Source organism: Pongo pygmaeus, chromosome 10, assembly GCF_028885625.2.
Source record: "Pongo pygmaeus isolate AG05252 chromosome 10, NHGRI_mPonPyg2-v2.0_pri, whole genome shotgun sequence".
Lineage (NCBI taxonomy): Eukaryota > Metazoa > Chordata > Mammalia > Primates > Hominidae > Pongo > Pongo pygmaeus.
In genome coordinates, this window is record NC_072383.2 from 28,234,392 (window position 1) to 28,261,327 (window position 26,936).

At 41.2% G+C, this 26,936-nt stretch overlaps 1 protein-coding gene across 4 annotated transcripts in view; it reads left to right on the forward strand.

The window, feature by feature from the left end:
* The window catches only part of LOC129009628 (liprin-beta-1-like), a 155,400-nt gene extending 135,937 nt beyond the window's left edge, over window positions 1-19,463 (forward strand). For 2 of the 4 annotated variants that reach the window (XM_063672534.1, XM_054442895.2), the window contains one exon: window positions 18,944-19,111. In XM_063672534.1, coding sequence (XP_063528604.1) covers window positions 18,944-19,096 — 153 coding nt within the window. In that variant the 3' untranslated portion in view covers window positions 19,097-19,111. Of the gene's footprint in view, window positions 1-18,943 lie in introns of all 4 variants that reach the window. The other 2 variants (XM_054442893.1, XM_054442894.2) reach the window with 2 other exon arrangements.
* Window positions 19,464-26,936: the final 7,473 nt, after the last annotated feature.

The window sequence follows — 26,936 nt, forward strand, 5'->3', positions numbered from 1 at the left end:
TTTATCCAATTTGCTAGTCTGTGTTTTTTAATTGGGGCATTTAGCCAATTTACATTTAAGGTTAATATTGTTATGTGTGAATTTGATCCTGTCATTATGATGCTAACTGGTTATTTGCCTGTTAGTTGATGCAGTTTCTTCATGGTGTCAATGGTCTTTACAATTTGACATGTTTTTGCAGTGGCTGATACCGGTTGTTCGTTTCCATGTTTAGTGCTTCCTTCAAGAGCTCTTGGAAGACAGGCCTGGTGGTGACAAAATCTCTCAGCATTTGCTTGTCTGTAAAGGATTTTATTTCTCCTTTGCTTACGAAGCTTAGTTTGGCTGGATATAAAATTCTGGGTTGAAAATTATTTTCTTTAAAAATGTTGACTATTAGCTCCCACTCTCTTCTGGCTTGTAGGGTTTCTGCAGAGATATCTGCTATTAGTTTGATGGGCTTCTTTTTGTGGGTAACCCCACGTTTCTCTCTGGCTGCCCTTAACATTTTTTCCTTCATTTCAACCTTGGTGAATCTGACGATTATGTGTCTTGCGGTTGCTCTTCTCAAGGAGTATCTTTGTGATGTTCTCTGTATTTCGTGAATATGAATGTTGGCCTGCCTTGCTAGGTTGGGGAAGTTCTCCTGGATAATATCCTGAAGAGTGTTTTCCAGCTTGGTTCCATTCTCCCTATCACTTTCAGATACACCAATCAAACGTAGGTTTGGTCTTTTCACATAGCCTCATGTTTTTGAAGGCTTTGTTCATTCCTTTGGATTCTTTTTTCTCTAATCTTGTCTTCACACTTTATTTTATTAAGTTGATCTTCAATCTCTGATATCCTTTCTTCTGCTTGATTGATTCGGCTATTGATACTTGCGTGTGCTTCACAAAGTTCTCGTGCTGTGTTTTTCAGCTCCATCAGGTGATTTATGTTCTTCTCTAAACTGGTTATTCTAGTTAACAATTCCTCTAACCTTTTTACAAGGTTCTTAACTTCCTTGCATTAGGTTAGAACATGCTCCATTAGCTTGGAGGAGTTTGTTATTACACACCCTCTGAAGCCTACTTCTGTCAGTTTGTCAAACTCATTCTCCATCCAGCTTTGTTCCCTTGCTGGCGAGGTGTTGTGATCCTTTGGAGGAGAAGAGGGCTTATGGCTTTTGGAATTTTCAGCATTTTTGTGCTGGTTTTTCCTCATCTTCGTGGATTTATCTACCTTTGGTCTTTGATGTTGGTGATCTTTGGATGGGGTTTTTGTGTGGACATCTGTTTTGTTGATGTTGATGCTATTCCTTTCTGTTTGCTAATTTTCCTTCTAACAGTCAGGCTCCTATGCTGCAAGTCTACTAGAGTTTGTTGGAGGTCCACTCCAGACTATGCTTGCCTGTGTATCACCAGCAGAGTCTGCAGAACAGCAAAGATTGCTGCTTGTTCCTTCCTCTGGAAGCTTTGTCCCAGAGGGGGACCTGCCAGATTCCAGCTAGAGCTTTCCTGTATAAGGTGTCTGTTGACCTCTGCTGGGAGATGTCTCCCAGTTGGGAGGCACAGGGTCAGGGACCCACCTGAGGAGGCAGTCTGTCCCTTAGCAGAGCTTGAGTGCTGTGCTGGGAGATCCGCTGCTCTCTTCAGAGCCAGCAGGCAGGAATGTTTAAGTCTGCTGAAGCTGTGGCCATAGTGGCCCCTTTCGCTAGGTGCTCTGTCCCAGGGAGATAGGTGTTTTATCTCTAAGCCCCTGACTGGGTCTGCTGCCTTTCTTTCAGAGATGCCCTGCCCGGAGAGGAGGAATCTAGAGAGGCAGTCTGGCTACAGTGGCTTTGCTGAGCTGTGGTATGCTACACCCAGTTCGAACTTCCCAGTGGCTTTATTTACACTGTGAGGGGAAAACTGCCTGCTCATGCCTCAGTAATGGTGGACACCCCTCCTCCCAGCAAGCTCAAGCATCCCAGGTTGACTTCAGACTGCTATGCTGGCAGCAAGAATTTCAAGCCAGTGTATCTTAGCTTGGTGGGCTCCGTGGGGATGCGATCCACTGAGCTAGACCACTTGGCTCCCTGGCTTCAGCCCCCTTTCCAGAGTAGTGAATGGTTCTATCTTACTGGTGTTCCAGGCATCCCTGGGGTATGGAAAAAAAATTCCTGCAGCTAGCTTGGTGTCTGCTCAAATAGCCACCCAGTTTTGTGCTTGAAATCCAGGGCCCTGGTGGTGTAGGCACCTGTGGGAATCTCCTCGTCTGCTGGTTGTGAAGACCGTGTGAAAAGCGTAGTATCTGAGCCAGAATGCACCATTCCTCATGGCACAGTCCCTCACGGCTTCCCTTGGCTAGGGGAGGGAGTTCCTCGACCACTTATGCTTTGCAGGTGAGGCGACACCCCACCCTGCTTTGGCTCACCCTCCATGGGCTGCACCCACTGTCTAACCAGTCCTAATGAAATGAGCCGTGTACCTCAGTTAGAAATGCAGAAATCACCTGCCTTCTGCATTGATCTTGCTGGGAGCTGCAGACCAGAGCAGCTCCTATTTGGCCATCTTGCCAGCCACCTCCACTGTGGCTATTGTTAATAATGTTGCTGTGAAAGTTCATTATGCAAATTATTTAATAGGTCACTCTTGTCATACCCAACTAAAACAGAGTCAAGGTACTCAGGGCACATAACATTGCTCCAAGAATGTAATTCTCTGCAAACCTGGCTGCTGAAACTGCCTGCTGTAACCTGAAACCAGTTTTACCTAATGGCTACTCAACCTGCTGCAACTCTAAGATTAGTTTTACCCACCACCTTCACTCACCAGTCAGACAGAGCTCCCCAGCTCCCCAGAACCTTACTAGTGCCAGTGAATGTTCTTTCAACACAGTTAAATAGGGGCTGGGTGTGGTGGTTCAGCCTGTAATCCCAGCACTTTGGGAGGCCAAGGCTGGTGGATCACTCGAGCTCAGGAATTGGAGACCAGCCCGGGCAACATGGCAAAACCACATCTCTACAAAAAAAAAATGAAAATTAGCCAGGTGTGGTGGCATGCACCTGTAATCCCAGCTACTTGGGAAGCTGTAGTGGGAAGATCACCTGAGCCTAGGGAGGTCAAGGCTGCAGTGAGCCGTGATGACACCACTGCACTCCAGCCTGGGTGACAGAGTCAGACCCTGTCTCAGAAAACAAACAAACAGAAAAACAATAAGTAACATTTCTTCTTTTATAAAACCTCCAGCCTTCTTTTTATTCTTCAGGCATACACAAGGAGGACCACTCAGTCTATGTGTATGTCCTGAACTACGATTCTTGCTTCCCAAAGAAAATGTTTTGAATTAGCAATTTATCTCTATATTTTATTTGATTTCAACACTTCAATGAACATGGAAGTATGGACATCTTTTCCACATACTGATTTCAGTTCCTTTGAATACAGACCTAGAGGGGAGATTGCTGGATCATATGGTTTCCAGTTTTCAAGGAACCTCCATCTTGTTTTCCAGAATGTTTGTATTAATTTACAATCCCACCAACAGTTTACAAAGGTGCCCTTTTCTCCATATCTTTGCCGACACAATATCTTTTCATGTGCCTCCTTGTGATTTTTAAAAATGACTGTGCATGTATAGTATTCTATCACATAGTGCTACCACAATTGATTCAACCACTCTCTCACACTTAGACATTAAAGTTATTTCCCTCTTTTGTTATTCTAAAGCAATGCTGTGATTAACACACATCTATTTAAGAAGTAGAAGTAGGCCAGGCGCAGTGGCTTACTCCTGTAATCCCAGCACTTTGGGAGGCCGAGGCTGGTGGATCACGAGGTCAGGAGTTCAAGACCAGCCTGGCCAAGATGGTTAAACCCCGTCTTTACTAAAAATACAAAAATTAGCTGGACGTGGTGGCAGGCGCCTGTAATCCCAGCTACTCGGAGGCTGAGACAGGAGAATTGCTTGAACCCAGGCTGCGGAGATTGCAGTGAGCCAAGATCACGCCACTGCACTCCATCCTGGGCAACAAGGGCAAAACTCCATCTCAAAAAAAAAAAAAAAAAAAAAGGAGTAGCAGTAAATTATATCATAGTGGTTGAAAGCATGGGCTCTGGAGTCAAGCTGATAGATGAAAATTCCAAATACTCTACCCGATAGTTACAGAATTTTTATAAGTTTCTTAACATCTCTAAGCCTCAGTCTTATTGTATAAAAGTGTAATACAAAATCAACAGAATATACATTTTTTTCAGCACCACACCACACCTATTCCAAAATTGACCACATAGTTGGAAGTAAAGCTCTCCTCAGCAAATGTAAAAGATCAGACATTGTAACAAACTGTCTCTCAGACCACAGTGCAATCAAACTAGAACTCAGGATTAAGAAACTTACTCAAAACCGCTCAACTACGTGGAAACTGAACAACCTGCTCCTGAATGACTACTGGGTACATAACGAAATGAAGGCAGAAATAAAGATGTTCTTTGAAACCAACGAGAGCAAAGACACAACATACCAGAATCTCTGGGACACATTAAAAGCAGTGTGTAGAGGGAAATTTATAGCACTAAATGCCCACAAGAGAAAGCAGGAAAGATCCAAAATTGACACCCTAACATCACAATTAAAAGAACTAGAAAAGCAAGAGCAAGCACATTCAAAAGCTAGCAGAAGGCAAGAAATAACTAAAATCAGAGCAGAACTGAAGGAAATAGGGACAAAAAAAACCCTTCAAAAAATTAATGAATCCAGGAGCTGGTTTTTTGAAAGGATCAACAAAATTGATAGACCACTAGCAAGACTAATAAAGAAGAAAAGAGAGAAGAATCAAATTGACGCAATAAAAAATGATAAAGGGGATATCACCACCGATCCCACAGAAATACAAACTACCATCAGAGAATACTACAAACACCTCTACGCAAATAAACTAGAAAATCTAGAAGAAATGGATAAATTCCTCGACACATACACCCTCCCAAGACTAAACCAGGAAGAAGTTGAATCTCTGAATAGACCAATAACAGGCTCTGAAATTGTGGCAATAATCAATAGCTTACCAACCAAAAAGAGTCCAGGACGAGATGGATTCACAGCCTAATTCTACCAGAGGTACAAGGAGGAACTGGTACCATTCCTTCTGAAACTATTCCAATCAATAGAAAAAGAGGGAATCCTCCTTAACTAATTTTATGAGGCCAGCATCATCCTGATACCAAAGCCTGGCAGAGACACAACCAAAAGAGAGAATTTTAGACCAATATCCTTGATGAACATTGATGCAAAAATCCTCAATAAAATACTGGCAAACCGAATCCAGCAGCACATCAAAAAGCTTATCCACCATGATCAAGTGGGCTTCATCCCTGGGATGCAAGGCTGGTTCAATATACGCAAATCAATAAATGTAATCCAACATATAAACAGAACCAAAGACAAAAACCACATAATTATCTCCATAGATGCAGAAAAGGCCTTTGACAAAATTCAACAACGCTTCATGCTAAAAACTCTCAGTAAATTAGATATTGGTGGGACGTATCTCAAAATAATAAGAGCTATCTATGACAAACCCACAGCCAATATCATACTGAATGGGCAAAAACTGGAAGCATTCCCTTTGAAAACTGGCACAAGACAGGGATGCCCTCTCTCACCACTCCTATTCAACATAGTGTTGGAAGTTCTGGCCAGGGCAATTAGGCAGGAGAAGGAAATCAAGGGTATTCAATTAGGAAAAGAGGAAGTCAAATTGTCCCTGTTTGCAGATGACATGATTGTATATCTAGAAAACCCCATTGTCTCAGCCCAAAATCTCCTTAAGCTGATAAGCAACTTCAGCAAAGTCTCAGGATACAAAATCAATGTGCAAAAATCACAAGCATTCTTATACACCAATAACAGACAAAGAGAGAGCCAAATCATGAGTGAACTCCCATTCACAATTGCTTCAAAGAGAATCAAATACCTAGGAATCCAACTTACAAGGGATGTGAAGGACCTCTTCAAGGAGAACTACAAACCACTGCTCAATGAAATAAAAGAGGATACAAACAAATGGAAGAACATTCCATGCTCATGGGTAGGAAGAATCAATATCGTGAAAATGGCCATACTGCCCAAGGAAATTTATAGATTCAATGCCATCCCCATCAAGCTACCAATGACTTTCTTCACAGAATTGGAAAAAACTACTTTAAAATTCATATGGAACCAAAAAAGAGCCCGCATCACCAAGTAAATCCTAAGCCAAAAGAACAAAGCTGGAAGCATCACGCTACCTGATTTCAAACTATACTACAAGGCTACAGTAACCAAAACAGCATGGTACTGGTACCAAAACAGAGATATAGATCAATGGAACAGAACAAAACCCTCAGAAATAACGCCGCATATCTACAACTATCTGATCTTTGACAGACCTGAGAAAAACAAGCAATGGGGAAAGGATTCCCTATTTAATAAATGGTGCTGGGAAAACTGGCTAGCCATATGTAGAAAGCTGAAACTGGATCCGTTCCTTACACCTTATACAAAAATCAATTCAAGATGGATTAAAGACTTAAACGTTAGACCTAAAACCCTAAAAACCCTAGAAGAAAACCTAGGCATTACCATTCAGGACATAGGCATGGGCAAGGACTTCATGTCGAAAACACCAAAAGCAATGGCAACAAAAGCCAAAATTGACAAATGGGATCTAATTAAACTAAAGAGCTTTTGCACAGCAAAAGAAACTACTATCAGAGTGAACAGGCAACCTACAAAATGGGAGAAAATTTTCGCAACCTAGTCATCTGACAAAGGGCTAATATCCAGAATCTACAATGAACTCCAACAAATTTACAAGAAAAAAACAAAGAACCCCATCAAAAAGTGGGCGAAGGACATGAACAGACACTTCTCAAAAGAAGACATTTATGCAGCCAAAAAACACATGAAAAAATGCTCACCATCACTGGCCATCAGAGAAATGCAAATCAAAACCACAATGAGATACCATCTCACACCAGTTAGAATGGCAATCATTAAAAAGTCAGGAAACAACAGGTGCTGGAGAGGATGTGGAGAAATAGGAACACTTTTACACTGTTGGTGGGACTGTAAACTAGTTCAACCCCTGTGGAAGTCAGTGTGGCGATTCCTCAGGGATCTAGAGCTAGAAATACCATTTGACCCAGCCATCCCATTACTGGGTATATACCCAAAGGACTATAAATCATGCTGCTCTAAAGACACATGCACACGTATGTTTATTGCGGCACTATTCACAATAGCAAAGACTTGGAACCAACCCAAATGTCCAACAATGATAGACTGGATTAAGAAAATGTGGCACATATACACCATGGAATACTATGCAGCCATAAAAAATGATGAGTTCATATCCTTTGTAGGGACATGGATGAAATTGGAAATCATCATTCTCAGTAAACTATCACAAGAACAAAAAACCAAACACCGCATATTCTCACTCATAGGTGGGAATTGAACAATGAGAACACATAGGCACAGGAAGGGGAACATCACACTCTGGGGACTGTTGTGGGGTAGGGGGAGGTGGGAGGGATAGCTTTAGGAGATATAACTAATGCTAAATGACGAGTTAATGGGTGCAGCACACCAGCATGACACATATGTACATATGTAACTAACCTGCACATTGTGCACATGTACCCTAAAACTTAAAGTATAATAATAATTTAAAATGTGTAATACAAATAGGTAATAATAATAGGTTATGTATCATAGGATTGCTATAAACATTCTAAGTTAATTTATACAAAGCACTTAGAATAGCACCTGGATATAACATCCTTTCAATAAAATTTCATCATTATGGTTGTCTATTTCATTAGAATTAATTTTTAGGAGTAGAATTGCTTGGTCAAAAGGTGTGTTTTGTTTTTTTGTTTTGTTTTGTTTTGAGACAGAGTCTTGCTCTATTGCCCAGGCTGGAGTGCAGTGGTGGAATCTCGGCTCACTGCAACTTCCACCTCCCAGGTTCAAGCAATTCTGCCTCAGCCTCCCAAGTAGCTAGAATTATAGGTGTGCACCACCATTCCCGACTAATTTTTGTATTTTTAGTACAGATGCGGTTCCACCATGTCGGCCAGGCTGGTCTTGTGACCTTAGGTGATCTGCCTGCCTCAGCCTCCCAAAGTGTTGGGATTACAGGCATGAGCCACCACACCTGGCCAAAGTTGTGTATTTTTGAAGCTCTGATATAAGTTGCTAAATTTAGGCTTGGTATTAATATTCATAAATTAATATTCATACCATCATTACAATCAATAATGTTTCTGTAGATGGAAATATGTGGATTGTTTTTAATACAAGAGGCTAAATAGAAATATTCTTAAAAACCTTGTATTTTGGATTTGGAAATAATGTCAGGAGTCACCTGTTCAATCCTGTATCGGTGAGGATAGGCTAGTGTATATGATAGTAACAAACAATCCCATAAGCTCCGTTATTTAAAGCAACAATGGTTATTTCTCACTCATGCTACATGTTCATTGTAGTGAAGTGGTTGTAGAAGGGTGGGTGTGTGCTCCTTATAAATCATAGACCCTGGTTAACAGGAACTCCATCTAGATAGATGCTTCCATACTTCCTGAGGCAGGAAAATGGGAAAATGGCAATAAATGCACTGGCTTTTAAGGCTTCTGCCTGAATGAGACCTATGTTAGTTTGTTCTGCTCATATTTCATTTGTCAAATGAGACATTGGCCAACACCTAACTTCAACAGGGTTAGAGAACTATAATCCTACTCTGTGTTCAGGAGAGAAGAATCAGTGTATTTGTGAACAGCCTTAACGACTGCCACAAAATCACTTGGGTTTTGGCTTATTTTAATTTTTTAAATTTAAATGCTATTTTTTTTGAAATAGGTAATATATTCACATGGTTCAAAATTGAAAAGTCACAAAATGTTATATAGTGAAAAGCCTATGTTCTTCTATCTTCTTACTTCCCTGAAGCCAACCAATGTTAATAATTTTCTTGTGTTTCTTCTAGAGAGATTCTATACATATAGTATATTGGCAAAAACTCTCTCTCTGTGTGTGAGTGTGTGTGTGTGTGTGTGTGTGTGTGTGTGTATGTGCTGACTCTTCTCTGTTTGCCCTCAGATCCATTATCCACCCCTTATGGATCTGTTCTGTGCCCTAGGGAGTTGACATTTATAAATGCATCTCTCAAGTTCCCTTGCCCTCTCACTTACAGTTGAGTTTGGCCAATGGGAGACATCAATAGGAGATTGAAGAGCAGGAGAGGAGACTGTTTGGGCTACCCCTGCAACTCCCTCTGCTTTAGAGCTACAGTTGGGGCAGTGACTAAGTCTCTCTTTAAACACAGCTCTTGCTGGGTAGCCCTTCCTCTGGATCTTCATCTCTCACAGATCTCTGATAACACTGTTCCTCTTCTTGCCCCATAAGCCATATGAATGTTAATGACTCCCTACCATTGCTAGTTCGTCCCTGGGGGAGTCACCCTCTCTTTCTCTCTTATTAAAACAGCTTGATGGAGATATAATTCACATGTCATACAACTTACCCACTTAAAGTATACAGTTTAATATCTGAGTATCTTATATATTCACAGACGTGTCAGCATCTCTTTGTGTTTCCTTAAACTTGTTTACACCTTTGTAAATAGTCCCTTCATTGAATTTTCCTTCTGTTTCTTAAGGAAACAGAAAGCATACAGAGTGCTTTCTGTTTTCTGCTGGGACCCTGTTCCAAGAGGGCAGCAACCATTCTGCATTGTAGATACTAAATGAATATTTGTTTCTTGAATACATAAATGCATTGAATCTGTTAATTTGAATTTAAATTAATTATACACACAGTGGTATGTTGGCTCTGGCTCATACCAACTCAGGAGAGCCAATTGTTTAGTTTATAGGAATTTTGTGAGCTGGTTATTAAACACAGCCATTATTTAAAAATAAATTAACTTACTTTATTACTTTAATAAGTTAAATAAGTTATAAAAAGGTAATAACTACTAAAAATTAATCACTTCCAAATCATTTTACTACATTTCAGTATTATATGTGCTCTTGAGATTATTTGCATCTGCTGTATCCATATGGTAGAAATACTATATAATGATGCACATAGAGGTATGCGTGTCTCTCCCCAACTCTGTATTCCATGATGACATGTTGATATCTTGAAACTGGCCATTTTGGGAGTATTTCCACCACAGAAATCAGCAAATGATACAAATCAGGACTTAATTTTTTGTTTTGCTGATCATCTATTTTTTGTTTTGTTGATTATCCATTGATTTTTTATTGATTATCTACACTTAAGAAAATGATAAAAATGTTAATACAAATTAAACTTCAAAGTTTATCATTGTGAATAACAGAACAAAAAATTGAGGAGATATTCTTCCAGTATTTGAAATTAATATCTGATTCAGCAAAGAGATCATGCATGTCATTGATGTATCAGTGAAGCTACAAAATATGTCTGTTTCATTTTCATCTTTTTTGTCTACCAGCATTTATGAATCTACACTTGTGGGGCTGGTTGTTGCATATTTACCAGCACAGTACTGTATATAAACAGCCACACACATCCACCTACACACACACCCACACACAGAGTTTAGATATCATTCTGTATTACCCATAGAGCTTTCTCAATCTTTTTTAGGTTTGCATTTAGGTACCTTATGAATGGATATTTAGACTGCAATCTTTTCCTGTTACAAAATAATACTACAGTGAATCACTTATGAATCATCTGTATGATCATAAGTGTGTTTGTAATGTCAATAGCTATTGCTAAATTGCTGTCTATGAAAAGTTTTACCAATTGATTGATACTCCTACAAGCAATATATGATATCTGTTTTCCCACACCCTCAGATGGATTATTGTTAATGTTAGTAACATTTATTCTTGGAGACACAATGTAGGAAGCCGCCTTTCTCAGGAGCAGACTGATCATGCCACAATAATAATAACTGGCAGCTGTAAAGAAATATTTGCAAGTAGCCTATCTTGGAAATAGAAAGGCACAGTACTGTTTTCAAGACTTCTGCTAAGAAGAGGATAGGTTAGTAAGTCATTAATGTTTTGGCTCATTCTCTTCAAAAGCAATATGGAGGAATTTTTCTGGTAGACACTGGAAAAAAGAGAAGGAGAAATGTCAACTTACAAAAGAAATGTCTGTGTAAATACAGTAATTGCATGGCAGTGCTTGATAATTCTGTACTCAAGCCCCCTGGGCTCCATGTTATAGAGCTCCTCTGGGAAGGCAGAGGGAAGAACCAGAAAAAGGAGACTTATTTCTGCTAAGATGCAGCCAGACCCTCTGTGAAAGACCTACAAAACTTTGAGCACAGCTTCCAATTATCCACATGTAGCTATCAACCAAGGTTTGAGCAGAAAACTGTGCATTCATATAATTTGACTTGCTTTGCATTTCTCCCTTTCCCTTTTCTTTTTACACTTCAAAAAGAGATAAAAGTCTTCTGTAGATATAACTGACAAAGCATCAGTCCTTAAGGATTTAAGAATCTTAAGACTGGGCTGGAAAAAAATGCATAAGCAAAGAGTAAGACCTGCCTGGCCACATTTCCTTAGCCACATTGCTTATGGATTGTCAGACTTTGACTCACAGTTCACAGATTAGTAGCTCTGTGACACTAGGGAGTTACTTGACCTTCAGTTGCCTCATCTATAAAATGGGGATAATAATAGTTCCAACCTCATGGGATTATTGTGGGGAAATGAGATAATCCATATAAGGTATTGAGCCAGTGCTTAACATATACATGCTATTGCTCAATGTATGCTATCAATTATTTTAATAGAAATATATATTATAAATTGTATGCACCCTTATTAAGCAGTAGAGATTTCATCATTCACAATAGATTTTTTTTCTGTTGCCTTTATGATCTCCTGAGTTTTAAAAAAACCCACTAAATATTCCTATCTCAGACCCTGTCTCAGAAAACAAACAAACAGAAAAACCAATAAGTAACATTTCTTCTTTTATAAAACCTCCAACCTTCTTTTTGTTCATTGGTGAAGTAAAGATCATTAGTGAAGTAGATCTTGGCTAAATAGAGTGGGTGAAAGTAGAAAAACAGTGCACTTCACAACCACTAGAATAAGGCTTTTTTTCTGTCTGGCTTAGTTATATGATACAATTGAGTCTATCCAGGCTTGGTTTTAAGTAACCATTTATTTGGCTGAACAAAATTAGAGCTTGTGTGCATTTATTATAACATATATCCAGGCCCTATTTAATCTCCTAGGAGAAGAAATGTACTAAATGATACACTGGTTGGTCATGGAAGAGCTTATCCAACTTAATTAAGTAGACCGTTTATTCCCATATAGTAGGTTAGACATTCCGATTCTTTCTGATGATTCTGCATTGGAATTTAGCTGACCAGGGAGTTGGTTATACATAGCATGGAACACCTTTCTTTTGCCCACAGTTTAATTATGTGCAGAGAGTAGAAAAGAGCTTTGATTTGAAAGCCTAAATACAGTTAAGACACAATGAGCTGATGACAAAGATTCTCTCTTTCTCTTTCACTCTCCTTTTAAGTAGCAATGCAACTGCACCTGATTAGAAGACTGATCTTTGAAAAATAAGTTCAATTCAAATCAAGAAACGTTTCTTGAGGAAACAGTTATCTACAAGGTACTGTGATGAGTACTATGAATAATAATAAGACAAAGAAGGTAATGTCACTTCTCTCAAGAAATCACCATTTAAGGGAACAAACAAATAAGCCCAGACCAGATAGTAATAAAATGTGGGAAATGCTACACTAGTAAACAACAACAAAAAAATCATATAGGAACTGTGATGAAGGCACCAATTCCATCAGGGGAGCAGGGAGGAAGGTGCTAAGGGAAATTTTGCAGAAGTGACATTTGAATTGGATCTTGGAGGATTTCCAAGATTTTTGTGGAAAGCAGAAAGGAGAGAGATAAATAAACAGCATGAGCAGGAGCAGAGAACATCAGTGGTCAGGATGAAGCGCTAAAGATTTGCTAAGACCAAGTTATAAAGCATTTAATGGTCTTCTAAGATTGCCTGGGCTTTATTGTGAAAATAATGGAGAAAATTGAAGGTTCTTAGTTGGGACAGGTTCAGGGACCTGAACACGTTGAGTTTGGGGGAAGGTGCATAAGAGTGGGGACACACGGCAATGTGCTGGCAGGGAGTGTGTGAATAAGGAAAAGGTCTTGAATTGTAACTCTGGAGAACATCTTGTGATGGGTTGTGGAAGAGAAATATATGAAGGAGGCTCCTAAGAACTGACTTTTGAAATTAAAGGAATCCTGAGACAAGCATAAGAAAGCAAAGAAAAAGAGTGGTAAGGAAAAGGAATCGATCAGCAGTGTCAACCACCATACACAGATCCAGAGGAAAACGAAAAAGAAAGCTATTTGGTTGAGCATTTTTAGTGGCTCCTTTGAGACCACTTTCAATAGAATTAGTAAGGTAGAAACCAAATACCATGTCAGACAAGGAAAAATAATACTTGCAATGCACAGGAAATTTAAAGATAGGCAGGAGCTGATGTTGCATCTCTCAAGGAGGGTAGTATTTAAGAGCAACCAATGGAAATTATGAGAAATAGGAGCTAAAAAGGTCTAATCCCCAAAACCAGACAGACGAGAAACATTTGCAGAATGATGTCATCCTGCCTCCTTGGGTGATATCACTTTGTTCCTCAGATGTTTAACCCAGCCTGCATGAGTCAACATCTATATTTGGGCATCAGGAGAACTACCTTTTGTGCTATGTGCCAGTTCAGAAGTCTGTTTTTGCTAGTCTGGTTTAGCTCTGCCAAATTATTTTAGGCTTATGACTGCATCAACAGCCCATGGAAATTAATCTGTTTAATATCACATAGCTCTAATTCCAGCACACTTACTTCTATTCAATGTAATCTTAATTGGGTTTTTTTCCCCTTTGCATTTGGAAGACACAAGGTTTATATTTACAAGTACATTCATAGCAGATTTTAAAAGGCAAAAGTGGAAATGTCAGAAAAACCATATATAGAATCCAAGAGCTTATATCGATTACTGAACATGACTAGAATAATAGTAATAACTTCTGTGAATTAAGTGCCTAGTGTTTGCCAGACAGTTTTCATTGAGTATCTTTGATTCTATAGCCCTAAAATGTAGCTACGATTTCCATCCAGAAAAGATTAAGTAACTTGATTACATTCACTCAGTCAGCAAATGGAAGAGTAGAGACTCAAAGCTAGACCTGACCCCAAAGCCCATGGTCTTTCACCACTCTGTGCCCTCTTCAAAATATCATGGTGCCCATTAATGCAAAAGAAAAGTGAACTGGCTGGGTGCAGTGGCCCACACCCATAACCCAACATTTTGGGAGGCCGACGTGGGCAGAGCACTCGAGATCAGGAGTTCGAAACCAGCCTGGCCAATATGGTGAAACCCTGTCTCTACTAAAAATACAAAAAAAAAAAAATTAGCTGGGCGTGGTGGCACATGCTTGTAATCCCAGCTATTCGGGAGGCTGAGGCAGGAGAATCACTTGAACCTGGGAGGCAGAGGTTGCAGTGAGCTGAGATCTCACCACTGCATTCCAGCCTAAAAGACAGAGCCAGACCCTGTCTCAAAAAAAAAAAAAAAAAAGTGAACCAAGTCATATCAGTTATGTTTACAAGTGATGACCGAGACATTCAGTGGTAGAAGCTCTTTTTAGATGTAAATTACTCATCTAACTTTTATTGGGAAGTAAATATTTCAAAATGCATGTGGTTGACCAGACTTAATAGTAAATGACTCTGTATTTCTAATGGGATATTAGAGGAGAAGGCAAAAAAGGAAAGAAGATAGGAGCATTACACAACAGAAACAATGTCTGAAGGAAAATTCAAAATTTAAGAGCTGGAGATGGGTTCTTATAAGATCTCATAAGATTATAATTTTTCGGGAATTTTGAACTATAGTGATTCATTCTAAGAAAAAGAAATCAGTTCACAGCAAAAGAATCTCCCTAAGATTATTTCCCATCCCCACAAGCATTGAAAAATGCTTTTTGCATATTACACAGAGAAGTTCTGCTTGTTTTTCTCAACCCCTCCTTGTCAGACCAGGATGGGATGGGAAGAGTGGCTTACCTTTGTAGACCCCCTGCCAGAGAGCCTTCCCTTGGCATGGAATCTAAAGTAGTCTCCCAGACAATCTCTAGCACATCACTGAGTTATATTTTCTTCATAGCAGTACCTGAAATTATTTTGTTTACTCATTTTTTCACTGACTGGATTACCCCCACTAAATTTACACTCCATGCGAACACATTTTATCTTTTTGATTCATGGCTAAACCTGAAGCACTCAGGACGGTACCTAAAACAATGCCTCAAAAAAAATGTACTGTCTGAATGAATGAATGAGTTAATATTGCCAAGGGCACAGTAATGTGAATCCCCAGCTTAAAGTGGAGATCTTCACCCAAGAAATAAGTTTTATATCTCTTCCTGAAGAAAGAAACAGTTATGAGGGTGGGGAGTGTGTTTATGTTCATGGGCTATTAAAGGAAAACTCAGAAAGATGGTGTGGTAAAAAGAAATATGTATTTGGTCTTTGTTCCAGTTCTTTTTTTTGTTTGTTTATTTTTTTGTTTGGAGACAGGTACTCTCCAGGCTGGAATGCAGTGGTGCCATTACAGCTCACTGCAGCTTAAACTTCCCCGGGCTCAGGTGATCCTCCCAACTCAGCCTCCTGAGTAGCAGGGACCACAGGCATGGACCACCATGTCTGGATAATTTTTACATTTTTTTTTTATAGGGATGGGTTTTGCCATGTTGCCCAGGCCGGTCTTGAAATTCTGGTCCACCCACCTTGGCCTCCCAAAGTGCTAGGATTACAGGCATGAGCCACCATGCCCCGCCAGTTCTCAGTTATTGACATAGCTTCCAAAATTCCCGGAATTTCCTGAGCAATAGGGGTGATAAAAGCATCTTTCGTTACTCATTACAAGTTCCTTTCAATCATACCTAAATTTATGCTAATAAGGTGGTTCCTGGTGGGCCCCTAGATAGCTTCAAGATAGTGGCTGGTTGCCAGGGGAACCAATCATGTGATAAGAAGGCTGGAGTTTTCAGCCTTCCCACTCCCCTCAACCTCCAGTGAGGGGAAAGGGGCTGGAGTTTGAGTTCATTCACTAATCACCAATGATTTAATCAATGGTGCCTGTGTAATGAAGTCTCCATAAAAAAACCTACACAGGCCGGGCGTGGTGGCTCATGCCTGTAATCCCAGCACTTTGAGAGGCCGAGGCGGGTGGATCACGAGATCAAGAGATCAAGACCATTCTGGCCAACCAACATGGTGAAATCCTGTCTCTACTAAAAATACAAAAATTAGCTGGGTGCAGTGGCGCACACCTTTACCCCCAGCTACTCGGAAGGTTGAGGCAAGAGAATCGCTTGAACGTGGGAGGCGGAGGTTGCAGTGAGCCGAGAGCGAGCCACTGCACTCCAGCCTGGGCAACAGAGCAAGACTCCATCTCAAAACAAAAACAAAACAAAAATCCCTAAACAATGGGGTTTGGAGAGCTTCTGGGTTGGTGAACACATCCAAGTGCTGGGAGGAGGATGGGGACCCAAGGAGGGCTTAGAAACTCCTCCCCCATCCCCAGCCACCCCACTATACATTGCCCTATGCATCTCTGCCATTTGGCTGTTCCTGAATTGTATCCTTTGTAAGAAACTGGGAATAGTAAGTAAAGCACTGTCTTGAGGTCTGTGAACCTGAGGAGAGGGTTGTAGGAATCCCCCTACTTTATAACCAGTTGCTCAGGAGTATGAATGGCCCAAACTGGCAATTAGTGTCTGAAGTGGGAACAGTCTTGTGGGACAAAGCCCTTAACCTGTGGGGTCTGCACTCACTCTGGGTAGATGGTGTCAGAATTGGATTGAATTGTAGAACACCTAGTTGGTGTTCGAAGAGTTAGAGAATGGATTGATGTGAGTGAAAACCCCATGTTTGGTGTCAGAAGTATTGTGAATAAAAACAATCAGAGATGGTTTACTACAAACACGTGAATAGAGCTGATTCTGAAGAATCTCCTTCCTCCTAGGAGCGAGGAGTAGTCCTGCAGTCGTATGTCCAAATTTGTCCTATCTTGGATTTAAGGCAAAAGCATTAAGGATTAAGTTCAAAGTCTTATTGTTCCTAAAATAGCAGGCATGTGAACATTGTGTAATGCTGTACTAAATATATGCAAGTAATTAAAATGAGTTATTCATATTCAGACCTAATGCGATGTTGAATGTATTATTGTCCAGTATTTTTTTGGTGGGGAGAGGTGTGAGAATTTTCAAAGCAATTCTGGACAGGGGAATGTTTTATGCTACTAAGGTCTTACAGCATGGAATATCCTCTCTTAGAGCTCTGTATCTTGGAATGATTCCAAAAGACAGAAATAATATGGTTAGCACCCCTGGCTTTGGTATGGCTGAATACATTAGGCAGATAACCTTTTTTTGTTTAAGAGTCAGGGTCTCGCTCTGTTGTATAGGGTAAAATGCAGTGGCTCAATCATAGCTCACTACAGCCTTGAACTCCTGGGCTCAAGCAATCTTCCTGTCTTAGCCTCCCAAGTATCTGGGACTACAGGCACACACTCCCATGCCCAGCTAATTTTTAAAATTTTTTGTAGAGATGAGGTCTTGCTATGTAACCCAGGCTGGTCTCAAACTCCTGGCTTGTTCTACCAAAGTTCTGGGATTACAGGTGTCAGCCACTGCACTTGGCTAGATTCCCTTTTATTAAACAGTCCATTTATTGAGTTAGAAAACACAGCCAACCTCCACCTGACCTGAATCAGATAGAGTAGTCAGAAGCACATGGCCTCTCACATGCCTTTATACTTCTCTCTAATAAGTACCTGATTATTACACCAAACGGCAACCTGGTATGTTTTTGGACAAGTCTTTGAAAAAAGTATGTCTTCCTAGTTAAAAATGGTTATTGTACTGCTGAAAACTGGGAAACCACTTACATAAAATATGTGTATATACGTGTATTTTCCCACAGCATTTTCTAATGAGAAATCATCTTAACTAATCATCCAGGCATATTATCAAAAATTGAAGAAGGGAATATTGACATACGAAAAAGCTAAGTGGAAGAAAGCAATACAATGAACAAAGGAGGAAAAGTCACAAAGATCTCTGATTTTAGCCAACAGAAATACACCATTTGTGTATTCCTCGCTGGAGGAGGGAAGACCCACTTTCAAGATGGTTCATTCACATGCCTGGAAAGCTGGCAGGAATGCTGGCCAGTGCCGGCTACAGCTGTTGGCCAAAGGGGATGATCATTCTCGACATGGCTCCTCCATAGCTGCTTGGGTCTCTTCATAGCTTGGCAGCTGAGTTCCAAGAGGGAAGAATTAGAAGTTTCCAGTCCTCTTAAAAAGCTGGGCCCAGAATTATCACAGAATCATTTATCCTGTATTCTATTGGTCAAATCAGTCTCAGGCCTAAATAGATTCAAGAAGGAAAAGAAATAGACCACAACTCAGGGGTGGGCTGGGATGACTTAGAGAGTGACAAGGAATTTGCAGTTATTTTTCATTTATAATTCATTTCTTTATTAATCCTTAGCAGTTTTAAATGTATATATATACAGATGTGTATATGTTTTCTTTTTACAAAATTCAGATCATACTGAAAAAAGTACAACATGAATTTTTATTATATCACAAACATTCTCCCAAGTCATTAAATATTCTTGAAAAATCGATTTTACTGGCTGTATCATATGGATTTGCCATAATTTATTAATGATTAAAAAATTGTCTGGAAATAAAATACCTTTTAAAATGCAGTAAGTTACTAATAGTTCTATATCCATGTGGTTCTATTATGGGTGATTTGGATTTTTTTATTGTATACTTTTCTGCATTCCTATGTTTTCTACAATGACATACACTGTAATTTTTTTTTATCCCTTCAGGTGCTACTGTCTTCCTGTCAGTCTGTGTCACCCCAGAACCATCTCTGTTCTAAGCCAAGGTGTGGAAGAAGCCCTTCCCATAATTCTGCTAAGCTTTGTCTTGCAATTTCATGGTGTCTCCATCAGACATCCGAATTGAGCCTTGAAGTGTGAGTAGGAGTTCATCAGGTGAGGGGTAAATGTAACACTTACATTTTGCTAGAGTCTACCTCTCTCCCAGATTGACTTCCTTTTCATAGCTTTATGAAATCAGTTATACCAATTGATGCTGGGGTTGCCTGCCTGCACCTCTAATCTTGGTTGGGGCCGGAAACTCCCTGCTATTGTAGCAGCAGCCTCACATCACTGCCTCTGTCACCACCAACCACAGCTGGAGCAGGAGTATGAACTGGATACTGTAAAGGAAATGCCTGTGTGACCACCACTGTGAGAACCTTAGCATTTGAGATGGACCTTGTGGCACTGCAGGCCACAGGCTCTTGCACAGTATTTATAATCAGTAAAAAGAAGTTAATAATAGAAATGGCATTGTATCTGGAGTCTGATTCATAAATCTTGCTGACTATAGGCCAAAAACCATTAAGTTCTGACTCAATGTCACTCAAACCGAGAGTGTTTGAAACTAAGGGCTCCAGAGCTGTGAAATGCTAAAATGTCTTTCTGTGAATAATGCTTTCCTTGGGAGCAAATCAAGAAATACTCCCAGTGTGTTGGCAAGTAGTCTTTCCAGAGGCCAACATTAGGAAATTCAGACTGTCCTGTTTAAAAATGGTAGAATATTGGTATTTCAATTCCTTACACAATGGTTGATTAAAACTAATAAATATAGCATATGTTTGCAGTTTTACCCCAGAGGCCATGATAAATCAGGTACAGTGGTAACTTCTCCTTGCTAACGTTGACATTTCCTACTGCTGTGGGTGGAGTGCTCATGGACCTGAGTATCTGTGATAAATGGCACGAATTTCCTTAGAGAAAAGCCACACCCTACATCTGATTATTCTCTTTAATCCTGTACATTTGGGTAGAATTTTTTTCAGGGCTTTTATTTTTAGGGCTTATTTAGAAATCTAGAATGAGAAAATGTTCGTCTCAACTCTGAGATGTGTATGTATGCGGGTGGATATGTGTATGTGTTTCCTACTTCTGAGTCATGCTGTCCAGGAGAAAACAAGGGACAAACCTTAAGGGGGCCCCATTAAGTATAAAACACTGTGCTGCGTGCTGAGCCAAGGTGCACTGCTTGACCAGCAAAGCACCTGGGTCCCCATCTCACCAAGTAGATGCATGGTCTCCTCAGTCCTGCACCGTGAAGAAAGCCTGGTCAGACCAGCAGAGGTTCCTTTGACTCAACAATCCTTTAAATAGTTGTCCTGACCTTTCCAGAAGCCCAGCCTTCTGTGGGCTGTGTTAGAAATTGCAGCCATCCTCAGCTCAACAGCTTGTGGCTACTTCTTAGCCTTTTCTCAGACCATTCTGTCCTTGAATATGTCCAGGGGCTTTCACCACCGCACCAGTTCTAGCTCTCCCTGACGTCCTCATCCAGTAGCTGCCAAGCCTGCCACCCCACTCCATTCATATTATTAATAGTTTCTTATTGCGGCTATAATAAATTGTCACAAATTTGGCAACTTAAAGACACAAAAATTTATTCTTTTGTAATTCCAAAAGCCAGAAGTCTAAAATTGGTTTCAGTGGGTGAAGTCAAGGTGTTGGCAGGGTGCTTCCTTATGGAGACTCTAGGGGAATATGTTTCCTTGCCTTTTCCAGCTTCTAGAGCTGTTTTCCTTGCACTTTTTGGCTCATGATCCTTTCCTCTGTCTTCAAAAGCAGCAATGTAGCATCACCTTCAAATCTCAATCTCTCTCTACTTCCATCTTCACGTCACCTTCCCTCTTAGAAGAACCCTTGTGATTACATCAGGCCCACTTGGCTAATCCAGGACAATCTCCCCATTTCAAGATCCCCAACTTAACCACATTTGCAAAAATCCCTTTCGCCATAAATGTAACAGCGATAGGTTACATAGTTTAGGACATGGACATCTGAATGTCCATGGTGAGGCTGGGAGCCACTATTTAGTTTAACAGGTCATTTGGTGCTGGCCAGCTGCTGTTGCCTTAAGACACCTAAATTAATCATGCCAGTGTTCCTGCAGAGGGCTCTGAAGTATGTTAACACATATGTGAGGTGTGATTTTTATCCTAGAGGAATAGTACATGAGAGCTGGAAGCAGAACATTGTAGCAGTCTCTAGAGTCAGACTATCTGGATTTCAATTCTAGTCCCTGTCTCTTAACCACTTAAAAGCTATGTGGCTGGACATGGTGGCTCAAGCCTATAATCCCAGCACATTGGGAGGCCGAGGCGGTGGATCACCTGAGATCAGGAGTTCGAGACCAGCCTGACAAAATAGCGAAACCCTGTCTCTACTAAAAATACAAAAATGAGCTGGGAGTTGTGGCATGCCCATAGTCCCTGCTACTCGGGAGGCTGAGTCAGGAGAATCGCTTGCACCTGGGAGGCAGAGGTTGCAGTGCACTGAGATCGTGCCACTATACTCCAGCCTGGGTGATAGAGCAAGACTCCGTCTCAAAAATAAAAATAAAAATAAATAAATAAACAAATAAATAAATAAATGCAAGCTATGTGACCCAGGGAAAGTTACTTGTTCTCACTAAATCTGTTCCTCATCTATAAGCTGACATCTGTCTCCCAGCATATTGTAAAGATAAAATGAGGCAGTGCTTATAAAGCGATTAGTACAGTATGCAATATATAGAAAAATATTCAATAATGATTAGCTCTTATTACTATGAATAGTCTGTTTTCCTTAATAGATAAAAGCAGGAGGTTCAGAAATATTAAGTGATTGATCTTTGCCTCATCCCCCCACCCTCAGCCTCAGAAGCTATAAATAGAGCAAAATCCCAAGTGAGACACTGGAGCTATTTGGACCCAGCTGAGAAACCCCTTTACCCCACCTCCCCAAATACAGCTGATGTCACCTCACCCTACTGCAGTTCACACCACTACAGAAGGGCCTCTGAGCCATGCGCCTTCCTTTCTCCTTCAGTCTTCCTGAAGGGAGCCAATGCCTTGACATCCATAGTACTTGCCATTGACCCATAGGTCCTTGCCAGTGTCCTGCAATGCTCCCCACACAGGCCCTCAAACCCATCTTGGCAAATGCTTGCTGCAGGCATTATTTTGATGAATGGTCCACTGATGTAAGTCTCATTGCTGCTGCCTACTGGGTTTGGATGTCTAATTTATGTTTCAGAATTAACATGTCCAAGACCAAACTTTTGAATACCTCCAACCCAACAGCTCCTTCCTGGATGATTCTCATCTCAAAGAATGGTGTCACCATACTTGCCAGCTGTCACTCAGGACAAATACTGACACCACCCAGCCTAAGGCGCCATCATCTCACATCTGGAGTATTGCTACCTAACAACTCTTTCTACTTTCTTTCTCTTACAATCCCTCCACAACATGAATTAGATAATGTCACTTCACCATTTAACCCTCTCCCGTGGCTTACCATTATTCTTAATCAAAATCCAAAGTCCTTATCATGGCCTACAAGTCCCTGCAAGACGTGGCCCCTGCCTACTTCCCTGATCTCATTTCCCAATATTTTTTGCTTTCTCACAGCTGTTGAGCCATACTGGCCTTCTTTTTTTTTTTTTTTTGAGACACAGTCTGGCTCTGTCACCCAGGCTGGAGTGCAGTGGCATGATCTTGGCTGACTGCAACATCCACCTCCAGGGTTCAAGCAGTCTCCTGCCTCAGCCTCCCAAGTAGTTGAGACTACAGGCATGCATCACCGTGCCCAGCTAATTTTTGTATTTTTTCTTGTAGAGACGGGGTTTCGCCATGTTGGCCAGACTGGTCTTGAACTCCTGACCTCAAGCAATCCACCCGTCTCAGCCTCCTGAAGTGCTGGGATTATACGCGTGAGCCACCGTGCCCAACCCGGCCTTCTTCTTATCCCAGGAATACCCTGAGCATGCTCCTGCTTCAGGACCTTGGCCCATGCTGTTTCCTTTGCCTAGAATACTCTTCCCCCTAGATAGCCACATGGTTTGTGTCCTTACTCCATTCAGGTCTTTGTCAAGTGTCATCTCCTCATAGAGGCATTTCCTTACCACCCTATGTACGAAAAGCATTCCTATCACTTTATTTTCTTTAGGGTGCTTATTATTATGTGACATTGTATTATACGCTGTGCTGTTTATTATCTTCACTCCCACTAGATGGAAGCTCCATTTTCACCATTGCATTTTCAGCCCTTAAAATGGCACCTGATTCATAGTTGGTATTTGATACATATTTTTTAATTGAAAAATTGCTTTCTATGTGTAGGCAGTGTTCTACATCTTTTATAAGTATTAATTATCTTAATCTCTCTAATAGCTTTATGAGATAAGTACAATTATTATTATTATTTTGAGACAGAGGCTCACTCTGTCACCCAGGCTTGAGTGCAGTGGCACGATCTTGGCTCACTGCAACCTCCGCCTCCTGGGTTCAAGGCATTCTCCTGCCTCAGCCTCCTGAGTAGCTGGAACTACAGGCGCCCACCACCATGCCTGGCTAATTTTTGTATTTTTAGTAGAGATGGGTTATCATCATGTTGGCCAGGCTGGTCTCAAACTCCTGACCTCGTATGATCCACCCACCTCAGCCTCCCAAGGTGCTGGGATTACAGGCATGAGCCACCGCACCCAGCTGGTAAGTACAATTATTATCTTTCTTTTAGAGATGAGGAATAGCTTCCCTTCTGAACAGGTTGATCTGCAAGCTCCCATTGGTACATGATCACCTTTCTCTATATGTATGTAGAGCATTGTAGAATAGGTCCTTTTGTGACTATATCTCTCTAGTCCCAGTCTAAGCATGCTTTTCCTGGGAAAGATAACTTGTGGGATTGCATGAGCTCTGCTACTTCTGTGTTTGTAAGGTTCCCTCTGGTAAACTGTATTTTGCATTTGTATCATGTGTCATGAATGGAGTATATGTTCATATCTCCTTTGCACAGTGGTTAGATATTTCTGTGTTGGATTACTTTTGTCATTCAAAAAGAAAGCATGACCCTAAACCAATAAAGCGTGCCTTGAGGGTAAATATTGTATTTATAGAAATTCTTAAAATGGATTGCAATCCAAGGATACCCTGTCTCTCCTGCTCTGTGCCTAGCCTGTAACTGGCATTCTACCTAGAAGAGTAAGCTGGTTAACACATCCCTTGGCTTGACTCAAAAACCACCTGTGTCTGTGAGTGGACTTTCTGGAAGCTCTAACTTCTTGCTTCCCATCTGGGCTCCAGTGAGCACTAACTTCACTGGAAGAAGTTGTTTGGAGGAAAAGTCCGAATCCCTTCCTGTCTAAGAGATCAATACATCTGAATGAGATACTGATATTTTTCCCCTTCCCATATATGCCCAGAGCCTCTTTTTTCTGGAAATTATTTCTGCTAGTTCTAAGCCATTTGGTTTCTTTGATTTCTTTCCCCCTACCCTCCTAGGATTACCCTTGAAATCCTTTATTTTTATTTGCTATAAAAATATGGGTCAAAGAATTCCACATTCCAGTTTGTTCCCATCATCCCTTACAGCTATTTGCTTTGTGGGTGTAGGCCAGTTTTTGCTTTTTTTTTTTTTTTTTCCTCAAACAGCAAGTCCTTTTAGAGGCAATGTTGTCATCCATTGGTTTTTCTGCAAACAGTCTGCGTTCTTTGGTATTTCTTAGAATCATTTAAAATTTCCTGTTGGATAAGATTTTGTTCTACTGAAATTCCATTTGCAGTGTTTTTCCTGTTAGTTTAAAAGTACACATATACACACAGAGAATCTTTCTTTTCCACCATCCACCCTTCTTTCCATTGTTTATTAGCTTTGGCTACAGAGGCATTCTAGAGTTTAATACCATCCAGCTCTGTCTCACTGACTGGGATGCTCATGCTGCAAGGAGAAAAGTCCTAGGAGAGGAGCAAGTGCAGTGGAGCTGAACTTTAACATGTGAGGTGTGGAAGTCAGGAGGTCAGAACAAAGCTGGCTGCTGCTCTGCCATATGGTGGGCAGGGCTCTCTGTCTCTGGGAGGTTCTCCTGAGGTGATTGTTGCCACTGCAGCATTGTAGGCGAGAAGAAGTCAGCAATGGGCAGGTTGGGGTAGTAACTGAGAAGCAGAGCCATTAACAACCCAAATCCAGTCCTGGTGCAAATGATAATGAGATCTTTACTTTTCTTCTTTTTCTTTCTCTCATTCCTCTCTCTACTCCTCACCTTTCCTCTCCTTGGACCCTCATACTGTCTTATTAGCTCTCTTCTTTAATATAGAAGAAAATGCTGGCATGAAAATGCACTATTCAAAGACTAAACTGTGTAATTGCAACAGAAAATCTGGTGCTGTTCAGGACAACAGGGACAGCATAGCAGAGATGTCCTGTTGAGTTTTGCTCTACGGGGCAGGTCATGACTGTGGTGTACTTTCCTTCTCCTTAATTCCAGTCCTGACCCTTGCAAGGAAGTAAGAGGTAGATGAGTTGAGAAATATTGCTGGGATGTAAGTCTGTTGAGTCTCGGAGTCCATCTCTGCTTTTGCAAGCCTCTTCCATAGACAGGCCCTAGTTCTTTCCTTTAGTCACAGTACATGCGCATCATGTGCCAAGTATTGTGCTGGGGATATAGTGGTAGTCAATATAAAAACAATGCCCGCCCTCATACACCAGCAAGGAACAAAAGCAGTTGAGGTAATTGCAAGTGTGAGTAGTGTTGCCCAAAAGCATATTAAGGATACAATGGAAGCACGCAGTGAGAGAGCTGATCTGGTCTCCTTTATGTGTAGGCTTGGCCCTGCCTACACATCAGCCCTTGTCCAGCTGCTGACCCTTAGAATCTGACTTGCCAGCAAAGACCTAGGAAGCCCTGGGCATCCATGTCGACTGGACAGATAACAGCCTTCCCCAGGCACCTACCATGTTAACGCACTATGTTTGCACTTTGATCATTTCCATGGCCCTGCACTCTAGTTCTTTTGCCCTTTCAAATGTTCTTAGTTCTTGCCAGGTCCCTCCCCTACAAAACCAAGTCCTTTCTCTGATACCTTCAGCCACTGGCTGGGCTCTGCTGGGATTGACCCACTCTCTGTCCACCTGACTTTGATTCTAGCCTGTCACTGGAACTCCCACTGACATGTCCCACACTTTAGATTGAACCAACCTGTCATCTAAACCAAACCAAGCTGGGCCTGGACCACAGAGTTTCCAGAGCTCCTTCGGTTCACCCTCAGTCCTTAGTCTTCTGGTTCCTGGTTTTTCCCTCTCCTGTTTCATTTTGCTGTGACCCAACAGCAAAGTTTGTGGCTAAGTCTGAGTGTGACACTCTGGGCTTGTTGGCAACTGAATACCTATTGATTTGTTCTTTCTCCCTTGCACACATTGTTAAGTATTGAATAATTAGTCAACAAAAATGTCCTGAGAGCCTACCATGCACTATTCTGAGCACTGAGGAAATGCCAGTGAACAAAACAAAGATCCCTGAACTTCCACACATGCCCATGCATTCTGTGTGTGCTCTCTGTGAATGTAGAGCTTGAAAATCAGAGGGACTCTGACATGAGATCAGTCAGGCCCTCTACTCAATGTACAAGACACACTGTGCTTCCAAATCTCCAAGTTTCTCAACACCAAGGGGCCCAGGCGTTGCCTTATTTCCATGCCTCTCACTTCCACCACTGAAAATGAATCCAGCCAAGCACAGTGGCTCACATCTGTAATCCTAGCACTTTGGGAGGTTGAGGTGGGAGGACTGTTTGAGACTAGCCTGTCTCTACAAACATAAAAAAATAAAAATAAAAAATTAGCTAGGTGTGGCGGTGCGTGCCTATGGTCCTAGTTACCCAAGAGGCTGAGGCTGGAGGATCACTTCAGCCTGGGAGGTCCAGGCTGCAGTGAGTTGTCATTGCACCACCGCACTTTAGCCTGGGTG